The following is a 17,178-nucleotide window of genomic DNA, read 5'->3' as shown; positions in this document are numbered from 1 at the left end:
AAGCTTCTCAAAGCTTTTCAAAATCATTTTCTCAGCAGCTAAGCATCAGAAACATTCCGCTCTGCTGTAACAAAGGTAGAGAAGAGTCCATTGTTTCTCAGGCCTTTCTCATGCCTTCTGGCCTTGCTAAAGAACCACATTGCAACTTGCTTTCTGTCCGGGAGCCATGCCAGGACAAGAGATTGCAACATATCTGAACATGCTGAAAACCCCCTCGGCTTCTCATTCCCCCTTTCCTGGGAAGAGTCCAATAGTCCCAAGACAGCTTTCTGTACATGCTCAGGAACCTCAACATGGGGCAGGACTCCTGAGGGAGGAGAAAGGAGGAGGGAACTGGAAAGGGGTATATATGCTTGTGCACATGATTGTGAACTCGTGCATGCTTTTTGTGACTTATCACACTTGCTCCTTCTACCAGTTCATGGATGGTAGAAATAAAAGCCTTTTCTCCGAAACTATTCCTTGAGTGTCTGTTGACTCCCACTTCCCTTTCCCAGGCGCAATATTTTTCCCACCCGAGGGCAAAGCCTCATAAGGCTACAGTTTCATTAAAAAAAAAAACCTCAACAACTTTGATTCCCTAAAAAAAAGCAAAAGCTGCCCCCCCCCCAACAAAATTCCTGGCTACGCCCATGGTGGGACTGCTTACTCCTAGCATAGCCAGGATTTATGGGGGGGGGGGGGAACGCAGGACACCCACCTGTCCAGGCATGCCAACTTGACTAAAATATGAGGGGAGCTCAGGTAAGCCCTGCCCTGTGTAATCAATCACATGACATGGTGCATACACACCATTCAAATGGCAATGCCCATGACCTTTGCGGGAGGGGGCGTTTCTCAAATATTTCATTAAAGTGGGGGGGGGGGATCAAAAGGATCTATGCACCTATCATCATCCAGTGGAATGAATGATTCGGAATGAAATGTCTCAAGAACAGTTTTAAATTACAGTGGTACCTCAGTTTAAGAACAGTTCTGTTTACGAACAATTTGGTTTAAGAACTCCGCAAAACCGGAAGTAGTGTCCCAGTTTGAGAACTTTACCTTGGTCTAAGAACATGAAATATACTCAGAGTCCTGTAGTGATTTCATGCTCTTTATTGCAGCTTGTAAAACAGTGGTTGAATTGCCCCCCAAACCTCAGGCTTTTACATACATTATTTACACAATGAGTCCCGTCTGATTGGCTGATTCTGCTTCCCTGCTGGAGCCTGATTGGTCTTTTCCTGCAGGCCAATCAGTTATTGCATTCTACGATCCTACCAGCCTAATAGGCTGATTAACTTCCTCCTGGAGCCTGATTGGTCTTTTCCTGCAGGCCAATCAGTTGTTGCATTCTAGGAACCTACTTGCCTATTGCTCTAGGATCCAAGCTTAATACATAACAGAACGGAATCCAAACAGTGGAAGCACACCGGCGGCAGGAGGCCTCATTAGGGAAAACGCGCCTCAGTTTAAGAACAGTTTCAGTTTAAGAACAGACTTCTGGAACTGTTTAAGTTCGTAAACCAAGGCGCCACTGTACTTTCTTTTCACCCCGAGTGATCAGAAAAATCTGTCAAAATCCTTCTACAATTTGTACTTTTAGTTCAGTATTTTTATTTATTTACTTGATTTAGGAGGGTAGTTGCCCCCCTGGCTATGCCCATGATTCCTAGGGAAGTGGGGTTCAGGTCACAGCTTAGAAGAGGGGTGGTCATCATGGTGCCCTTCGGGGTATCCCCCCCCCCACAACTCCCATCATCCCTGACGGTTAGTCATATCTGAGGCTGATGGGAATTGAAGACTACAAAATCTGGAGGGCGCAACAATGTCTAATCCAGAGTCTGGATTTTCCACTTGTGTCTGAAGAAAGTGGGGTGAATTTCTGAGACTGTCCTCCCAACTCACCTCCTGCATCTACATATTAAAATTATTTTTTATTTATTTTACATTTATATCCCACCTTTCCTCCAAGGAGGTCAATACGGCATACCTGATTCGCCCCCTCCCTGGGTTATCTTCACAGCAGCCCTGTGAGTTAGGTTAGGCAGAAAGTCACACAGTGAGCTTCATGAGTAAGCAGTGGTTTAAATCCGTGTCTCTCAAGTCCCATCCCGACACAGGAGTTCCTCTGGCTTTGCATGGTGAACTGAAATTCATCAAGTGTTTGATTGATAGTGTTTGTTGTTACTGACTTAGCCTTCTTTATTTTCCTTTGGGGAGGAGAGAGCTGCGTTAAAAAAATGTGAAAGGTAAAGATGAAACAAAAAAATTTGAGTTTCCCTTGTCCCTTAAGGGTCTGTACTGGTTGTTTTTGTTTTGCAACAATATCAACAGCAGTATTTTTTGTGTATAACCGTATTTTTTTGTGTATAACCGTATTTTTTTGTGTATAACACATCCGTGCATAAGACGCCCCCTATTTTGGGGGACTCAGAATAAAGGAAATGGGGGGAAATCACCCAGAGATGTTAAACTTTGGGGCAGGGGGAGATTCGCAAGAGTTGTTGAGCTTTTTGAGGGGAGGCTTGCCCAGAGTTGAGCTTTTGGGGGTGGGGAATGCAGAAAATCGCTCACCCCCCTCGCACACATCGAATAAGCCTCCAAACGGCTGCCCCCCCCTCGCCACCAGCTGCCGCCTATCGACCGCCAACATGCCGCAGAAACAGCCAATCAAAACAACCCCCTTGCCGTAGCCACCAATCACCCACCCAATCATAGCTGACAATGTCCTGCTGGCTGCACCAACCTATCGCTTGTCCCCCCCATGCGCTATCCATGTATAAGACAACCACAATTTTTGAGATTGTTTTATCATAAAAAAACACCTTATCTTATACATGGAAAAGGAGTATCTCCACCCCCATCATTCAGCCCAGACACGGAGGTCCAGCCCAGAGGGCCTTCTGGCAGTTCCCTCACTGCGAGAAGTGAGGTTACAGGGAACCAGGCAGAGGGCCTTCTCAGTGGTGGCGCCCACGCTGTGGAACGCCCTCCCATCAGATGTCAAGGAAATAAACAACTATTTTACTTTTAAAAGACAGCTGAAGGCAGCCCTGTTTAGGGAAGTTTTTAATGTCTGACGCTGTATTGTTTTTAATATTTGGTTGGAAGCCACCCAGAGTGGCTGGGGAATCCCAGCCAAAGGGGCGGGGTATAAATAATAAATTGTTGTTGTTGTTAAAACTACAGTACACTTCTTCAAGGAGAGGGTCAGGTCCCTCTGTTGTCCCCTGTTGGGGAAGTGGGTACCTTTTCAGGTCTGTCACCCTCTTCCTTTCGTTTCTCTCCATTTTCCTGGTAAGTCTTCTGTGCCTTTGTAAAACAAGGTCAAATTCAACAGGTGCAGCTTGCCACCCATGTCCTGCAAAATTGCATCTTCAGATGAAGAGGATTGCTGCACCTTGTTGATTTGTAACTCTCTGTAGCAAGAACAGGAAACATCCCCCCCCCCTTTGCTCTGCTACCTGGGCGCTGATGGGTGGGGGACCACATTCATATTAGCCGCTCCCCCCATCATTCCTGACAGAGTCTGGACCTTTGTCTGACAGGTTGACATTCAACTGGTGAAGTCCTCTGTCAATGGAACTCCAGGATGGCACAAGGCTACACCTGCTTTGTTTCTGTATTGTGATTCTCCCAAAAAGCTGGGGGCGGGGGGAGGCCTCTTCAAGGGGGGGTGCTGATCCCACTTCTGCCTGGGAGCCCCCACCATTGGCAGTTTCTTTCTGCCCTCCATATATTCCAGCTGAGCACACAGTGTCCTATTCCCCAAGGTTAAAGAACAATTAGCTCCCTATTAACTCAGTGCCTCTGCCCCCCCCCCCTTACATTTCCTTTCCTTCTCAAATGGCTTCTTTTGAAGAGCCATATCAGGGTCTCTCTCTCGATTTCAGACAATTCACCCACGGAGTTTTATACTTTATTTATTTATTCCTAGGGGTATTTGTCAACTTCCAGCTCGTAAGTAAAATATCACAGAATGGGTTTCATTCCAAGTGAGCTGTAATCAATGAAACTTCTATAAATTTGTGCACAAGTAAATTCACTTAAAAAAAAAAGATTTCTATTTATTTAACAACTTAATAGCAGGGGACATTTGGAGGGGTGTTCTAGGAGGGGGTCCCCATCTCAAAAGAGGCATTCTGTCCTTTGTGATTAACTAAAACCACAAATTAAATGAAAAATAATGTTCGGTTAATTAACGCCGCCCTTTTTAACTGAACAGAAAATAATGGATTAATCTTAGCCGATTAATCTACTGATGTTGCAGTCCAACAGAGAGACAGAACATAACAGCTCAGGGAGCCAGTGTGGTGTAACAGATTAGGAGCTGGGAGACCAGGGTTCAAATCCTCACTCAACTATGGAGCTTGCTGGCTCTCAGCTTAACCTACCTCGCTGGGTTGTTGTGGGACTCAAATGAAGGGGGAAACCTTGTAGCTCCTTGGAGAAAAAAGTGGGCTATAAATGCAATTAGCAAACAAGTAACGGCTTATATTACTAGTGCCACATTATATAGCTCAGTTGGTTAGAGTGCGGTGCTGATCGCACAAAGGTTGCAGGTTCGATCCCCATAAGGGACAGCTGCATATTCCTGCAAGATGATCCTCAGGGTCCCTTCCAACTCTATGATTCTTTGATTCTTCTGAATCAGAAGGGGTAGCACCTCCCATCCTCCCTATTGGCTAGAACCAATGTGAGCTGCAGTCTGCAAAATTGTGTTGATGTGGTTTGAGTTGAGAAAGTGGCCTTTCACAGGACAAAAGCAGATTATTATTATTAATTATTATTTATACCCCGCCTATCTGGCTGAGTTTCCCCAGCCACTCTGGGCGGCTCCCAATCAAGTGTTAAAAACAATACAGCATTAAATGTGATTAAGAGAGCAACATTTGCTTATTCAAGTGTCTGCCCTATTCACATATAAACTGAGCATCTGGAGTCCATTTGTATAGTCACACTAGGAAAAAGAGCTGAACCCCCTCCCTTTATCCCCTTGCAGTCCAACTTTTCACACATATTTTGGAGGGCGCTCACAAGCAGGCCGAAATGCAAGACTCCCTATTATACGTCCCTAGAATACATTGTTCAGATATACATCCTCTGAGCGTGTAGGCTCCATTTAGCTCTCGTGACTAATAGTTCTTGCTGGACCTGTTCTCTGTAAGTTTGTTCTTAAAAGCCATCCTTCCTCTTCCTAGTATCAAGCAAAGGTGGCTGGCAGAAACTGAGCCCGAATCAGAGCACTGAGAAACCAGAATTGTCATGCTTGACAGAACCCAAAGTTCTGCAGAAGTACAATAAATATTTGGGACCGCAAGGGCCATCTAGTACCAACTCCCTGCTATGCAGGGAGCCCCATATTGTCTATTCTGACTGGCAGCTCTCCCGAGCAACAGGAAAATGAATTTTTGCTCCCACCTGCTGCTTGATCTGTTTTAACTGGATGTATCGCTGGATTCAACCTGGAATCTATATACAAAGCATATGCTCTCCTATTGAGTTATGGGTCTCTCCTTAAGCCCATCACACACACATACCCTTTTCAGACAGGCTTGTCCTTTGTCATCTTTCATCAGCGGGAAATGTTCTCATTTCAAGGAAAGCAGCCTTGTCTGCTTAGAAAGGAAAGGGCAGGGAGACAGTATCAATTCTGCTTTCAGAGGCGGCTGCCATCTGGTCACATGCCGATGGATTATTAAATGGAATCCTTTCCCCCCTCCTTATTAAACCTCGCGTGAAGTTAAATTACTTGGCAGTCACACAGAACGGTGTAGGGCGGTGTGTGGAGGTGGAAAACGGTGACCGAGATGTTATGAACAGGGCGAACGGGGTGCTATGAGCAGGAACCAAAGTGCATTTAATTTCCCCCAGGCTTTGAGGTGCTTCTCTCAACAAAGCTTGTGAGATGCTACCTCTCTCACTTCTTCCAAATCTGCCCGAGAACCCACCTTTCCTCTGTTGTAAACAAAAATTGCCCTTTTCCCTTATGGGGTATCCAAGAGCCCATATAGAGTTCTTACATAGGTTCCCTGTTGGTAGGAGAGAATAACAGAGGCCAACCAGAGAATATTGAGAAGCAAAGCAGCTAGTAAGCTTGATCTTTATTGATCTGTTGCAACAGGGTGCTCCCCTCACCCGCAGGAAAGGAGGAGGAGGAACCCAGAAAAATGGTGTGCAAGGCCTTATAAAGACTTTTGAAATTGCCACCCTGTAGATCAAGACCACCCCCAGAAACATCATACATACATCACAGAAGGGGTGTAACCTAAGACCACCCCTCAGATACATCATACCTACATCACAGAAAAGGCGGTCTAAAACAGAAATTTTAATGTTGTTTTTCTCCTGTCATTGTTTATCTCCTGTCTGGCAGGTTACTTGATTGGATTGCCTGGGGAGCCTGGCCAGTCTTTTTGTAATGATAAATACTTAGTTCCTGGGCCATGTCACAGGCTCACACCCTATTCATATCTTAAATGTGCCCTTAAGACAGGATTTGTGAGGAAAGAGACAATGGGGGGGTTTCCCACTTTGACCTTGTAGAGAAAACATTTACTCAGTTTAGGAATCAAAATGGTTCCAGGTTGGTCTTCCTATGCTGATCTATGTACATGCTTGGTTGATACACTTATGAACATTACCATATATCTAAGACCATAAAATTCCTATCACACCACAAAGCCTTTGGCACACCTCTCTAGTTCAAAGGCCCTAAGTGAGAGATGGGGAAACGGTAACCCTCCAGTTGTTGCCAGACTACAACTCCCATCGTCCTTGACTGAGGTAGGGAAACTTGGTTCAGCCCAGGGACCTCCTTCTCTTCTAGGCAACCTTGCAAGGTACACGCCAGGGCCAATAACTTTGCCTTTCTACACTGGACTTGTTCCTGCATGCCTTCTCTATCCCACTCCCTGCAGGCCAACAAGAGAGGCGTTATTACAAAGCAAGGATGCATTCTCACCGGGCAGAATCAAAGCAAAACCTCAGAGAGTGCCAAAGAAAACCAATAAGGGGTATGGCCTGGGATAAGGGTTGTGGCTGAAGAGAGGTGTGGCCTGGAGAGAACCAAGAGGGCGACATTCGGGGACTGAGGTTCCTGCTCAATATCATTTACCGCCACGGCCCATGCTAGCTGGGGCTGATGGGAGATCTTATGGAGAGTCAGCATGGTGTAACAAGACTGTTGGGCTATGACCTGGGAGAGCTATTTCATAGGTAAAGGGTAAAGGGACCCCTGACCATTAGGTCCAGTCATGGCCGACTCTGGGGTTGGGGCGCTCATCTCGCTTTATTGGCTGAGGGAGCTGGCGTACAGCTTCCGGGTCACATGGCCAGCATGACTAAGCCGCTTCTGGCGAACCAGAGCAGCGCACGGAAACGCAGTTTACCTTCCTGCCGGAGCGGTACCTATTTATCTACTTGCACTTTGATGTGCTTTCGAACTGCTAGGTTGGCAGGAGCTGGGACTGAACAACAGGAGCTCATCCCATTGCAGGGATTTGAACCACCGACCTTCTGATCAGCAAGTCCTAGGCTCTGTGGTTTAACCCACAGCACCACCCGCATCCCGAATCATAGAATTGTGGAGTTGGGTGGTCATCAAATCCAACCCCTTGCAACGCAGGAATTGTTTTTCCCAATATGGTACTCGAACCCACGACCCTGGGTCCCATGCTCTACCATCTAAGGGAGATCAGGGTTCGAATCCCCACTCAGCCACGAAGCTCATTGGGTGACCATGGGGTCCAGTACACTGCCTCCCACAGCCTAACCTACCATGCGGGGTGGATGGGTGCGAGGATAACTGCAATAAGCAATCAGAGGGCTCCTTCATTTATTCATTTATTCAATTTCTGTACCGCCGTTCATCCCAAGATCGTGGGGCGGTTTACAACATAAGAGCACAAAACAAAGTACATAACATATTCGCAGGCAAAAGCGAGAAGCCCTTCCAGCCAACTTCCTTCCTACTTCTCTTTTCATTCCAGCTGCAGAAACTGGAAAGAGAAAGTGAGAAAAAAACCCGAGAGCCAGATGGCCCCCAGAAACCGTTCTTACGCACACCCCTTGGCGTCATACGGGAGCAGCCGGTCGTGGGAGGGCGGACGGCTCGCCTTACGACGCGCGGGGGAGATAGAACACCGTGCAGGAAAATAGAACGCCATGTATCCATCTGATTCCGCCCGCAGCCAATAGCAGCGGAGGGCTTCGCGCTCTCGGCCAATGAGCGGGCGGCTCCTGTGGGCCCGGATTTCCTCGTCCTCCATCCAGCTTGCGGTTGCTGGTGGAGGCAGCGGCCGGAGCTGCGCGCGTCTCCTGCTGCCGCTGCCGCCGCCGCTCCCGGTGCGCAAGACGTGGAGGAAAAGCCCAAGGCGGCCGTGCTGGACGTTCAGGTAAGGAGATTAGACCCTGAGTGAGTCTAATAGGCGAGCTTCTCGGGTTTGGCTGGGATGTGGCATCGCAGTTCGCATCGGGCCCCTTCGCGGCCATAACTTTCGGTTTTCTTATGGTGGTCGCTGAGCTTTGCGTTTTCAGAGATGCAATGGCACATGACCTCTCCGACGCCTCGTTTGCTGTGGCAGCTGACAGCGCCGCCCGGTGCGTGCCTCCTCAGCAGCAGGGTCTGGCCTGAAGGCTCCAGGGTTGCCTAGCCACGTCCAGGCGGCAGGTGGAGGGGCTTGAATCTCCAGGTGGGCGGGGACGCGGTTGATGATGATGATAATAATAAATGAATAAAAATCAAGAAGGCCGTGCATGAAGCTTGCAAGCTTCAGACTGGCAGGAGCCGTTGCAAATTGTAGCATAAACATTGGGGAGGGTTTTTTTTGCTACCCTCGTCCCCTCTCTTTCCCAATTAACCTCCATCTCCAGGTCCCACCTCCCCATGACATCACCCGGGGCTGCCCCTCGGTCTCAGGTTTGGTCCCTGCAATCTCAGGGTCTGGGATGCTCCTGACCTGGCTACCTGTTCATTGGAGTGTGGCTTATCTCCAAGCTGGTGTGTGTTCAGAATTACAGAGTAGGCTTGCTCCTTCTGCATCCGGCTTCAGAACTGAGCTTTGCTGATCTCTGTTTCCCTTTGCCAACGCAGCGCCCCTCTCCTCCCTACACCCTGTAGGCATTCTTTCTCCAAAGGTTACTGAGGTGCATACATCGCAGAGGGCCAGTCCAGCCGTAAGAAGGACCCTTTTGGATCAAGCCAAAGGCCCATCGAGTCCAGCATTCTGTTCTTACAGCAGCCAACCAGACGCCCATGGGGAGCCCAAAGCAGGAGCCCACAGATAGATTTGATTCCATTTCATAGAGTCATCAAATTGTAGAGTTGGAAGGGACCCCAATGATCATCTGATCCAACCCCCCTGCAATGCAGGAATCTCAGCTAGATCAGTAATGACAGGTGGCCATCCAATTTCTGCTTAAAAACATTCAAGGAAGGAGAGTCCACCTTCCACTGTCTAACAGCTCTTACAGTCAGAACGTTCCTCCTGATGTTGAGTCAGAATCTGATTTCTCGTTACTTGAATCCATTGGTTCCCCTTCCCCATTTTATCCTCTCAACAACCCTGTGAGGTAGCCTACAGGCCATGGAAAGTAGTGGATTGCTCAAGGTGACCCAGTGAATTTGTGACTAAGTGGGCACTTGAACCTTCTCCAATCCAATTCCAATATTATTTTCAGGTCAGTTGAAGGCCTGAATCAAATGGGTATTAAATACAGTGTCAAAGTTTCCTGGTTAGAAAGGTGGAGCTCTCCGTCACTGGAGGTATTTAAACAAAGGTTTGATAACCAATCTGTCAAGGATCCTGGAATTGTAACCTGCATTAGAGATTCTACACAGAGTAGATGGCTGAACAAAATGGTAGCATGCAACATTTTCAGACCTCTTGCATTTGGGGATCCATTTATTAATGTTTATCATATACAGTGGTACTTTGGTTTAAGAACAGCTTAGTTTATGAACAACTTGGATTAAAAATTCTGCAAACCCGGAAGTAGGTGTTTTGGTTTGTGAACTTTGCCTTGGAAGCAGAACATGTTCCGCTTCCTGTTGAGTGTGTTCCATTTGTACATTGAGTCCCCCGCTGCTATGGGAAAGCACACCTTGGTTTAAGAACGCTTTGGTTTAAGAACGGACTTCCGGAACAGATTAAGTTCGTAAACCAAGGTACCACTGTATTTGTATTGTGTTAGTGCTACTGTTGTGACCTACTTTTTATTGTTTTTATTATTTATTAAATTAATTGAATTTATTTAATTCCCCTACTGCCATTCATCCAAAGTTCACAGGATGGTTTACAATATAAGAACACAAAAATACATGGTTGTTGGCATCTGCCTGTCTCGAGAGACAATGGGATGCACCTCCCGGGGTGAAGCCAAATCTCTGTGTTGCCAGCTCTGAAGTGACCTCCCCGGGGCGCAGGCCTGGGCAGCGTGCATGGGGGTCCTGGGCTGCCCAGATGATGAGACCCCTGGCCGATGCGGTCCACACGAAAACAGAGCAAGACATTTCACAACAGCTTGGCTGCAGGAGTTGCTGGAAGGAGGCATATAAGGCACCGTCCAACTTTCACAGCAACAAACAGAAACAGTACCTCCACACACACACAGTTTAAAAGGCCATAGATTGCTTAATTAGCCAGAGGCCTGGGAGAATAGGAACGTTTTTGCTTGACACCTAAAGAAATATAACGAAGGTCTCTCTGGGGAGAGCATTCCACAAGAAGAAGAAGAGTTTGGATTTGATATCCCGCATTTCACTCCCTTTAAGGAGTCTCAAAGCGGCTAACAATCTCCTTTCCCTTCCTCCCCCACAACAAACACTCTGTGAGGTGAGTGGGGCTGAGAGACTTCAAAGAAGTGTGACTGGCCCAAGGTCACCCAGCAGCTGCATGTGGAGGAGCGGAGATGCGAACCCGGTTCCCCAGATTACGAGACTACCGCTCTTAACCACTACACCACACTGGCTCCTTGGGTCAGGTCCCTACCTGCCAATTGAAGACCAGTGAACTAGATGAACTCCACTTATCGTTTCAGCTCTAGAATTATATGGTTGCCCTGTATGACCAAAAATAAGGCTGCAAATCTTAAATGCACTTAAACGCCCATGGATTTCTGTATGAATGTCTATGTGTCAGCACGCTTAGGACTGTGTTGTAAAAGCAGTAGCACACATTTATTAATTTATTGCATTTTGTTCTTCGATTTTCTTGGGCTGCAATCCGATATGCAGTGCTATTTTTCTAGAAAAAGAGGTGCTGGAACTCACCATGAACGCCTCCCTCCTTGTCTTAGAATGGCAATAGCGCCTACCTGAGAGGTGCCAGAACTGAGTTCCAGTGAGTTCCTGCTGAAATAAAAAAGCCCTGCCTATATATATTGAAATTAGACTTGGTCTAATTTAAAAAAGTCGCCGTAAGTAGTCAGGCCAGACCTTGAGCAAGAGCAGTCTGACCCTCCCCTGATAGTCTGTTGGGTGTGGAAAGAGAGGAAGGGGGGCCCTGAGAGAAAGGGGGGGCCCTACCAGTGTCAACATGCCCTGCAAGGAGAGAGTCTCTTCCTTTAAATTCCTAGGAGTTTATCTCAGTGGAGACCTTACCTGGAAAATCAATACAACCCAGGTGGTTAAGAAAGCCCAACAGAGACTCCATCTCCTCAGAGTATTGCGGAAGAACGATGTCAATCAACATTTGATGATCTCCTTCTACCGGTCCACAATAGAAAGTGTCCTTTCATACTGCATCACAGTGTGGTACGCTGGTTTGACATCATCTGACAGGAAGTGCCTACAGAGGGTGGTGAATAAAGCACAAGATATTATGGGATGTCCCGTAATCCGCTGGATGAAATAGCGGAAGAACGTTGCCTCAGGAGCGTGAGGAAAATTCTCAGGGATGATTCACACCCTGGCCGGCACTTTCTGGATCTCCTGCCCTCGGTCAGAAGATATAGAAGCATGATTAGTCGCGCCAACAGGGTAAAGAACAGCTTCTATCCGTGGGCTGTTAGGCTGCTGAATGAAAAGATAACAAAAGGGCAACTGACTTTTGGGTTTGGTGGGTGTGCGTCAGTAAACACGGGGAATTAAGACTAAGAGAGCTGAGTGGGGGGTGCTCGTGTAATCTCACTGTATACAAGTTGTACAAGTGACAATAAAGTACCGTATTTTTTGCTCTATAAGACTCACTTGTTCCCTCCTAAAAAGTAAGGGGAAATGTGTGTGCATCTTATGGGGTGAATGCAGGCTGCATAGCTATCCCAGAAGCCAGAACAGCAAGAGGGATCGCTGCTTTCGCTGTGCAGTGATCTCTCTTGCTGTTCTGGCTTCTGGGATTCAGAATATTTTTCTTCTTGTTTTCCTCCTCCAAAAACTAGGTGCATCTTGTGGTCTGGTGCGTCTTATAGAGCGAAAAATACGGTATTTCAATTTCAATACCTGCCTACTCAAAAAGTAAGTCTCACTGGGTTCAGTGAGTCTTACTCCCAGGTTACATATGTATGGGAAAAAAGTAAGTCTCACTGGGTTCAGTGAGTCTTACTCCCAGGTTACATATGTATGGGATTTTACCCTTAAGCCTTTTGCATTACAAGCCGCAGCCTTCAATGGTCGGCCTGAAGCAAGGGGCAGACTTCAAAGAAACTGGATCCGGCCTCCATGCTAGTGCTTCCTTCCCTCTCCCTTTGCCTTCCCAGCCATGAGCACGTCCGGTTCTCTCCTGTGGGCGGTCGACATCTTCGGCCGCGTCTACACGCTCTCCACCGCCGGCCAGTACTGGGAACTCTGTAGAGATGGGGAGCTGGAGTTCAAGAGGGTTTCTGCCGTCAAGCAGTGCTGCTGGGGAATTGCGTGCGACCACCAGGTCTACGTTTACCTCCACTCCAACGACGTCCCCATCCGGTACCAGGAAGAAACCTACGAGAATCAGGTATGCAAAAGAAAGGGCTGAGCCCACAGTAGAAGCCGGCAGTTAAAGCTAAGAAGCGCGCCCCGCTGGATCAGACCCAAACCCTGTCTATTCCAGCATCCTGTGACCAGTCAGATGCCTCTGGGAAGCCCACAAGCATGAGGGCCATAAGCCTGTTGCTTCCCAGCAGAATTAGGTGGAGCCACCGTGTAAATATTACTATCTTCTGTAAAGTAGGCTAGTTTCCACACACCCACTGTTACTCACGCTATTCTTCTCTGTCCTCTGTCCAAACAATGCATTATCAGCGTTCAAGGACACATTCCAGCCAGGCAGAAACATTCAGGTAGGGTCAGTGGGTCTGGAGATGCCTGCCCTATATCTAACAGAGCTTCTCATTCATGCTTTGTTCCGTACAGTAACATCTGAGTGCAGAATGTGTTGGGTTTTAATTTGGCATTCCTTCAATGTTTTCCTGTTGTTGTTTTTTGTTGCAGTTTGTCTTTAAGTGCTATTTGAAAGTTTATCAGAAACCACAGGCGGCCTCACGTAAATATGGTATCTATAGTGGGTTTCCTCCCTGGGTGTAGATCCACCCTTACATAATTTTGGAGTCTTCACTCAAGCTTTTACTTTTAAAGGCCTATTCAGTTTGTGCGCATATGTCCTGGAAATCTGTTGGCTGACTAATGGGGTACTTTTTAATTTTTTATTGTTATTTCTTAAATTTATATATTGATCTCGGGGTGGTTCACAAGATAAAAATTCAGGATAAAAGCACAAATACATAGTTAAAACAGAAACAAAGCAAAACAATACCCCCCCAATTTAACAGGCTATAGAATATTAATCAGCCAGTGGCCTGGTTGAAGAGGAATGTTTTCCCCTAGTGCCTAAAGATGTATAATGAAGGTGGCAGGCGAGCCTTCCTGGAGTATATCTTTGCATTCCACAAATGAGGAGCCAGTGCAAAAAAGGCCCAGTCTCGTGATGCCATCCTCCAGACCTCACATGGAGGAGACACACAAAGGAGGACCTCACATGATGATTGCAGAATCCGGGTCGGTTTATATGGGGAGAGGCAGTCCTTGAAGTATTGCAGTCCTGAGCCGTTTAACTTGTTCAGCTGAACAAATGATTTCCTAATTGATTTAATCTGTTGAATATTGGAGCCCCAAAATGTACTCTCCAGGCAGAGGCAATCTAAGGTTACCAATGTGGGTCCTAAGTCCATTAGCCGTTAGCCACACCAGCAGAGGACAATGGGATTTGTAGTCCAGCAATGCCTGGGGACCTGAGGTTAAGGGAGTGTAGAATATGTGATTGTTTTCTTGTTCACTCCCTGGCAGCGCTGGAATCCCGTGATTGGCTTCTGCGAGAAGTTATTGCCCAGTGACCGCTGGCAGTGGAGCGATGTGAGTGGGCTGAAGCATCAGATGCTCGAAAGCTTTGAGTTGCCGTCGCCTCACTGGGAATGGGAAGCTGACTGGTATGTGGATGAAAATTTTGGAGGGGACCCCACAGAGAAAGGGGTAGGTGCAAAATATTGAAAAGGGATCCACGTCCTCTTGTGAGGAGGGAGGGAGCAATGTTGAAGGGGAGGGGTTGCTATCTTGCTTCCAAAATACATTGCTGCATTCATACTTGCTACCCGGGGGGGGGGGTGTTGAGCTGGGGTTGCTATTTGTAGTAGAAAGCAGGGACCACTAGGTCAAAGGCAGGGGCCTTCAGGGCGTCTCCAAAGACTAGGTTTGCCCGGGAACTGTGAGTGTACAAGCAAGCAAGCAGCCTTATGTTGACTCAGCAGTTGCACTGCTATACAGGCGCCTATTGGATAGTGTCTGTGACGTCACGGCAAGGTTGTGTCTCCTAGTACTACTTACTCCATTTTGGGAATATTACTGCTACCATTCCAGTTATCTTTTCTTGTAACCCTTCTGCACTCTTTTTATGCTGATGCCAGAGCGCACGTCAAATTAACAACTGATTAACCCTCCAGTCGCTGGAATGGTGGGTGTTGGAATCCAACAGCGCCGGGAGGTCCTTAGATTTGGGTAGCAACAGATGGCTCGTTAGCTTTAGTAGACAAATTTAATAAATAATAAAACATTCTTGTAGCTGCAAATCATATTGATGTCAAGCAACCTTCATTATGGTATTATTCTTCTTGCGATAGTTCTGTGCATTGCGGTTATTAACAGATAAAATGTGCAGAGTTTGTTAACTGCGGTTGTTTGGAAGTTGCACTGATTTCAGAGGGAGTTGCTCCCTGTGAAGTATAGTGAGTAATCTGTCTCCACTGATTTGAGTGGGGTTTACACCCAAGTGAGCATGTCTAGGATTGTAGCCTTAGAGGACAGGCCACCAAAGTTGTGTCCATGGGCATCATTGTGGCCACCAACATCACCTAGGTGTCAGTAAATACCCTCTTCAAAATCTGCAATGCACAAGAGACTATTTGGTCTCAGCTGCTGTTCAGTTCGCCTTTGCCCTGGCTGGGCATATCCTGTGTTGAAGCTGTCATGCTACGTCAGCTGTTTTGTGACTGGCACCCACAGCACCAGGCTTTGACCCACCAGGCCAAAGCTATTGTCGCCCCTTGCCTTAGGCAGCGGTTCTCAACCTGTGGGTCCCCAGATGTTGTTGGACTACAACTCCCATCATTCCTGAGCTCTGGCCTTGCTAGCTAGGGGTGACGGGAGTTATAGTTCAACAACATCTAGGGACCCACAGGTTAAGAAAGCTACCTTAGAGGAATAGTATTGCTATTGCGGAGGTTATTCTTTATAAGTGTTAGAAGCCTAGCTTCAACATCGGGCAGCCTCTCCCTAGCCCAGTTTATGTGCAAACCAGCACTCGTGGTTTGCTTGCTCCTAGTAAACCATGGTTTGTTCTTACCATCATGATTTGCCAGGAGACAGACAAACTGTAAGCAACGGTTCACATGTAACGGCAAGTCAACGTCTAGTTTATTTCCTCTCGGGGGGGGGGGCACTGAATTTAAGAGCAGTGGAGGAGCAAAGTGCAAGCTCACTTTAAACCCTAGTTTACTTTAACCTATCGTTTAAAACTGGGGCAGGGAACCTTTTTCAGAACAAAAGACGTGTGTTCCATTTGGGGCAATCTTTCCAGGGCCGTGTGCCACTGCTGTGCAGGGTGAGGTGCAAAAGTTGGGCAATGGGTATAATTTTTTCCTTTGTACACTACGCACTGACTTGCACACCCCTCTCTGTCCTCCATCCAGGCAAGGAAGAGGAATGATCAGAGTTGAAGGGCAAATTCCAGCCAGGCAAAAAATACTCAAGGACAGTGCAAAGTCAAGCTAGTGAAGGCCTGGGGAGAAAGTGTAGGCTGGACAGAGGGCCAGATAGCAAGACTTGGAGGGCCACATGTACACCCCAAGCCTGAAGTTCCTATCCCCTGATTGAATGTGTCGCGAGAACCAGGTTAGGTTGATTGGTGGTTCTTATTAGGCTGGGCAGGCAATCGGATCGCAACATGCTTTAGCTGAGATTCCAACATTGCAGAGGGTTGGACTAGATGACCCACGGGGTCCCTTCCAGCTCTACAATTCTGTGATTATGTATTGGCGGATTAAAAGCTGCTTTGTAAGAGTAGCGCTGCTAATTTTGCCAGAGGTTGGTGCTTAGTTCGTGCCTAGAGTATATTGAGGGTTTTTTTTTCTGGTAAACTCAATACTTGACAAAAATATTTTTCTGACTGCTCTCTCCCCCTTCCTTCTTTTTCCCTTTTTCAGGGCTGGACATACGCTATAGATTTCCCAGCCACCTATACCAAAGACAAGAGGTGGAATTCCTGTGTGCGACGGAGGCGGTGGATTCGGTACCGGAGATACAAGTCGCGAGATACATGGGCAAAGGTGTCTCTCCTTCTTCCCCCCCCCCCATCCATTTTTCAAATTTGCAATGTGTCTGGCGGTGGTCAGGGTTGGCTCAAGGCCTTTCGCAGTGGCTATGGTGCACAACCTAAGATCTAACCCCGGATTCCTTGCAGCAGGGCCTTTTCAGTGGTGTCCACCTGATTGTGTTGATGCCGGGCAAAGGTGATTTTATTCTTCCAGGCTCTTGGGGGATGCTGTTTCTGGGTTTTTCTGTTGCCTTCCATCTGGGTTGAGGCATTTGGTGTTTCTGAACACTAAATGCGAGTTTTGGCAGAAAGCATTTTTTAAAAAAAATTTAATGTCGCAACCAGTGGGATTTGCAGCAAGATGTTTCAGTGTGGAGGGTTCCAGCAACTTTACCTCCAATCCATCCTTTCATTCCAT

At 47.2% G+C, this 17,178-nt stretch overlaps 1 protein-coding gene across 1 annotated transcript in view; it reads left to right on the top strand.

Moving 5' to 3' along the window:
- The first annotated feature begins 7,906 nt into the window (after positions 1–7,906).
- Positions 7,907–17,178, top strand: part of TECPR1 (tectonin beta-propeller repeat containing 1) — a 41,321-nt gene continuing 32,049 nt past the window's right edge. The window contains exons 1-4 of the mRNA XM_080980943.1: positions 7,907–8,381; positions 12,682–12,914; positions 14,243–14,425; positions 16,651–16,773. Coding sequence (XP_080837069.1) covers positions 12,684–12,914; positions 14,243–14,425; positions 16,651–16,773 — 537 coding nt within the window. The 5' untranslated portion in view covers positions 7,907–8,381; positions 12,682–12,683. The remainder of the gene's footprint in view (positions 8,382–12,681; positions 12,915–14,242; positions 14,426–16,650; positions 16,774–17,178) is intronic.

This window comes from Podarcis pityusensis, assembly GCF_964106645.2.
Source record: "Podarcis pityusensis genome assembly, chromosome: 14".
NCBI lineage: Eukaryota > Metazoa > Chordata > Lepidosauria > Squamata > Lacertidae > Podarcis > Podarcis pityusensis.
This window is presented reverse-complemented; position numbering and strand designations above follow the sequence as displayed.